Below are 5,589 nucleotides of genomic sequence, written 5' to 3'. Positions count from 1 at the left end.
TGAACTAAAACACTCTCTGGTTAAAGAAGCAGAAAAGATTCGCTCTGGAGTCTTCCAAGTAAGCTACAAGTTGTACACTGCACGAGACAACATTCCCCAGCCTCAGTTGGTGTTCCAGCACCCCTTCCGGGAGCAACAACCACGCCAACACAAACATCGTCCCAGGCACCAGGTACCCGGAGGACTGGCCCCTTCCCCGCCACTCCACCCCACCCTCCCGGGTCCCGACTGCAGAGTTCCCAGGCAAGGAGTTTGGAAGAGGGGTCGAGCACCCCAGCTTTTCGGATCTGCTCCACCTCCAAAACAGACTTCTTTGCCGCCTCCCGCTTAACTCCGTCGGCGCCGGAGGGAGCCAGGCAGAAAAGAAGGCCTGTATTGGTCCGCCCCGGCCCAACAGGGTGCCCACCGGAGGGAGACTGCAGCAGCCTAGCGGAGATAGAAATTGCGTTTTCGGAAGAACGGCGTCCCCAAGAACACTCACCCCAGCGCCTCCAGTGTATCGAGCACGTCACCCTCCATCGTGGGCTCGGGACCCAGCTCCGGCCCTCTCATGGTCCTACGGTCCAAAACTGTTCAGCGCTCTAAGGAGCCCGCCGGAAACTAGCAAAAGCGCGCCAAGGTTCCGGTCCGGGTTTCAACCGTGCCTGCCTAAGAGCACCTCTGAAGCAAAGGTTCCTGCCAGAGACGATGGGCGCGTGACATTGCCTGAAAACTTTTTACTTAACACGAGTAATTTCTTTTTTTAAAAAAAGTAATAAAAAGGCCTTTTTGTGTGGCATCTTACCCGTGTATTGAAACCCTCATTCTACCCAAATTGATTTCAGCCTATCAAACTCTATACCTCTTTTTATAACGAGAACGCTACAATGGAAGGATAATTGTCTTGAACTAAAGTTTGTAAATACTATGCACCTACATGTGTAATTTTTAAATCAGTATATCTGCGGTGCTCCAACTTGAATATGAACAAGAAACACAGGTAATTTATAACTGTTACTTCATCACGAAATATAAAACAATAATGTAATCAGATGCTCGCATTTATCTGTAGAATGTCTTTAAATACATACGCAGACTACGTGTCCTATTGTTGACAAAGAGTCGTATAAGCAAGAAAAATACTTTGAGCAGAGTGAAGTAGTTAATTTGACCTTCCTAAACTGTGACTAACTTCCAAAACCCTCCAAACATACGAAACACAATATTCCCTCAGTGTGTTGATGGAGGATGCAGTGTCTATCTAAACAATACCAAAAAAGTTGTTAGAGTTCATATGAAGAGTTCACATGTAGAGGTTATAGGGTCAAATCATTATTAGAAGGTGTGTCATCTTCCTGAATACATCCGCAGAACTGTTGAAAGTTGTGCAAGATGTGTAACTATTGGTCCATGTAAGGGACTGTCCTCTGAATGCAGAACACGTAACATGCCTAGAACCAGTCCAATATAAGCCAACAATGCTCTCACTCCCTAATAATTGTTACAAACCAAAAGGTTAAACACAAATTTATAAAACTCCTTAAAGGAAGCTTACTCATAAATCTGTGTAATTACTACCTTGCCTATCTTACCTACTACTCTACTATTCTTAGTGTTTTATAAGGCTTAAGTGTAAAATTACTTGCTGTTTACCTACAACAAAGAGGGAATGAAAGGGGCCTTCAAAAATTTCGTGGATAATGTATATTTTGAAAAAAACGTACATGGATTTTGAAAAAAAATTTGCACCAAAATTAACTATTATTTTACCTTTATTTTCCCACAAACTTTTTGAAGTCACCTTCGATGTGTTGTCAGTGGTGATTTGTCTCCATCAGAAATGAGAGTCACAGAAGGTACTACTCTTAATAATACTGGCAAAATGTCTTCATAAAAATAAAATAGAAATGAAGTAACTGTTCTTTTTTAATGTTGATTTTATGTATCCTGCTTGTGTTTTTCCTTAAAAATAAATAAATAAATAAATAACATAAGCATGGATAAAAGAAAGGTTTTGTTCTGTTTTCCTTAAAGTCTGACAGCCACATGGGAAAGGTCTAACACAGTGAATTGGGTAATTGGATTCCAACCAAGAAACCACAGAAAAAATAGAGCAGAAGCAACAAAAGATTCTAACAAAGAATTTTCTGACAACAACAAATTCAAGATCTCTGCTAACCTCAAACAGAATAAATACAAAGAAAGTCACAAGCTAAGAAAATCTTAATAGAAATTCTGAAAACAAAAGAACAAGGAAAAAATATTTAAAGTGAAACAAACCAAACTTCAACAATAATATCATAAACTGACCAGAGAAACACTGGAAATAAGAGAACAATGGAATAACATTTTGAATAAGCTTTAAATAACCACAAATCCAGAATTTTACACAGTGGGAATGTTCTTAAGAAATAAAGACAAAGATATTTTCAGATAAACAAGAACAGATATGAATTGTTTCAAACAGACCTACATTGAAAGAAATACTAAAGAGAGTTCTTCAAGTAAAAACAAAATTATGCAAGATAAAAGCACAGTAATTTAGGTTGGCCCAAAGCCTAGCGGTTAAGAGAGATGAATCTCGCATGGCCAACCACAGTTTGAATCCTAGCCCCAGGGACTTGTAAAACACCCCAGATGTGTGGGCATGTGTGCTCAAAATCCCAACTTGTTGGAGAAATTAAGGAAAAGTGATTGTGATATGACCATGCCCCATTAGGGAGTGCTTTCTGCTCCTTCCCTCCCTCCCACCCAGTACATGCACCCTCTGGCAATTGGAAAAAAAAAAAAAAAAAAGACATATAATTAAAATAGGAATGAAAAGTACTACTGCAAAAGATAGATATGTAAATAAAACTTGATGAATAGACTATCCAAAACAGTAAACAGAACGTTTTATGACATGTAAGATGTAAAGAGACTTCAGGGGGTAGGAGAATGTTATAAATAGAGTTAACTCCAAGATTCTTCTATCTTCCAGGAAACAATCAAATAACTAATTTATGTAAGTAAGTCAAGGTTGCACATTGCTATCATTTGGGTAATTACTAAAGAAATAATTGAATATGTAACTAGCAACTAAGAGAAAGGGGAAAATATCATAATAAAAAAACATTTATCAAATCTTTAAAAGGGCAAATAAAAATAAAGTTAAATAATAAGATAACTCGATGAGGCCAGCCCACAGTACAGTATTTAAGCACTGAGCAGAGGAGGCCAGATCCTGCATGGCTGGTGGCAGTTGAAATCTCAGCTCTGGTTGCAGCATGTGCACATGTACAGGATCCTAACAGGATGGAGAAGTGAAGAAAAGGAGATTGCAATATGACAAGGCCTGGTTGGGAAGTTCTCTTTCTTTCTTCTCTCATGCATGCACATGCATCCTCTGGCATAAAAAAATATATTTTTTAAAATAATACAGGCCACATTTGTAACTAAGTGTTAAGGGAACCGTCTTCCACATGGTCAACCACAGTTTGAATCTCAGCCACGGCAGCTTAAAATATACACTGAGTGCAGGAGCATGCATGCCCCAAATGCCACTGGATGGAGAAACTGGGGAGAAGAGATTGCAACATATTCACATCCCCATTGAGGGATACTTTCTCTGTGTCTCTCTGATGAATGGCATACCCTCTAGCAATTAAAAAAAAAAAATAGCTAGGTAGCAATATTGACATCAGGATAAAAGTAGCTATTAAGACAGTGAGTACTTCAAGAGAGATAAATAAGGGCACTTCACAATAATAACAAAGTTAAGACCACAGAAATCCTAAATGTCTATTTACTTAACAATTTCAAAACATGTAAATAAAAAAAAAAAAACTTAAAAGAGAAATAGTCAAATCTACAACCACAGAGGAAGTTGGGTTTTTTTGGAGAGGGTTTCTTTGTTTTATTTTTTTGGTTTTTTGTTTTTTGTGTGTTTTTTTTTGTTTTTTTTTGTTTGTTTGTTTGTTTGTTTGTTTTTTTGCTATAGGGCGCTTGCGCTCACCAAAAAGACAGAGAGAGATAGAGAGACAGAAAGCGAGAAATCAACCTCCAGGGGGGATGGCCATGCTGCAATCCCTTCTCCTCCATTCTCCTCTCGGGATCTTGGGCAAGCATGCACAGGAGCCTGGCGTGAGTTTAAGCCACCAGGTCCGAGACTCAAACCTCATTGGACTACGTGGGAATCCAGCGACATAGCCATTACACTAACTGCTGGTCCCAATCACAGAAGAAGTTTTTAACATCTGTCTCTCAATAACTGAAATAACAGTCACCAAAATCGCTAGACATATGTAAGACTTGAAAAACATGATTTATAAATTTGACACAACTGATGTACATAAGTCACTACTCTGTAAAACTTCAGAATTTACTTTTTCTCAAGTGCATGCATGTGTCTTTTAAAAAAAAGAATTATTTTATTTATTTATTCATTTTAATTTGACCAGAGTTAGGGGATGGTGGTGAGAAAGCAAGTCGCCAGGTCCGGGACTTGAAACATGATTGGCCATGAGGGAATCCAGCGCCCTTAACCACCATGCTACCTGCCAGCCCCTATGCATACCTTTTATAAAACTGAATCTTATGATGAATCCTAAAGTAAGTATCTATCACATTCAAAGATTGAAATAAAGAGCAGTTTCTCTGACTATGGTGTGATTAAAGTAGAAATTAATAAAAAAATTAATAAAAAAACAAATATTTCACATCTGAAATTTATGCAATCACTTCTAAATAACCAGAAATAAAGCTAAAAATTACAATGAAGAGTGTTTCAAACTGAATGATGATAAAAACGCACCAACATTTGCAGAATGCAGTTAAAGTATCCTTAGAGGAAAATTCATAGCATTAAACTCAAATAGTAGGAATGAAAAGAAAACAAAAATTAATTATCTAGCTCTCAATCTCAAGAATCTGAAAAATAAAGACAAATAATATATACAGAAGCTGATCGTTTTGTGGTTTGTAAGTGTGATGACTGAGTATTCACACCATTATGTTAGATACACCTCCCTCAAGCCTTGTTACGACTTTGGTATAGTACTTGTCTGATGTGAAAAAAAGAATACACAGAAGCAGAGAAATAAAAATAAAAGAACAGACATCAGTTAAATAAGGGGAAAATACAATAAAGAAAAGTAAACCGGAACCAGCAGTTGGCGTAAGGGCTATGTCGCTGAACTCCCATTGAGTCGACTGTGGTTTGAATCCTGGACCTGGTGGCTTAAACTCACGCTAGGCACGTGTGTGTGTGCTCAAGATCCCGAGAGGAGAATGGAGGAGAAGGGATTGTGGCGTGGCCATTCCCCCTGGGAGGTGATTTCTCACTTTCTATCTGTCTCTCTCTGTCTTTCTGGCGAGCGCACGTGCCCTAGAGCAAAAACCCTCTCAAAAAAATTAAAGAAAAAAGAGTAAACCAAAATATGAGTCTTTCCAAAGACCAGTAAAATGACAAATCTTAGGTTGGTCAAGGGCAAGTAAAAGAAGCCCAAATAACCAATATCATGAATGAAAAGGGAGACAGTAGTACTGTCCATCTGACGTTAAACAGTTCATGGAATTTCATGAACAACGTCATGTTAATACACTGCAAATATAGACAGGTTGGCTTTATAG

General features: G+C 38.4%; 1 protein-coding gene and 1 pseudogene across 1 annotated transcript in view; one reads left to right on the top strand and one right to left on the bottom strand.

Moving 5' to 3' along the window:
• The window catches only part of TSLIG3B (tRNA splicing ligase complex subunit 3B), a 50,811-nt gene extending 50,228 nt beyond the window's left edge, over positions 1–583 (bottom strand). The window contains exon 1 of the mRNA XM_027765625.1: positions 482–583. Coding sequence (XP_027621426.1) covers positions 482–552 — 71 coding nt within the window. The 5' untranslated portion in view covers positions 553–583. The remainder of the gene's footprint in view (positions 1–481) is intronic.
• Positions 584–4,923: 4,340 nt separating this feature from the next.
• LOC114004627 (uncharacterized) lies at positions 4,924–5,027 on the top strand (annotated as a pseudogene).
• The last annotated feature ends 562 nt before the right edge of the window (positions 5,028–5,589 follow it).

This window comes from Tupaia chinensis, unplaced genomic scaffold, assembly GCF_000334495.1.
Source record: "Tupaia chinensis unplaced genomic scaffold, TupChi_1.0 Scaffold000062_1, whole genome shotgun sequence".
NCBI classification, from domain to species: Eukaryota; Metazoa; Chordata; class Mammalia; order Scandentia; family Tupaiidae; genus Tupaia; species Tupaia belangeri.
Note: the sequence above shows the minus strand (reverse complement) of the source record. Positions and strands in the feature narration are given on the sequence as shown.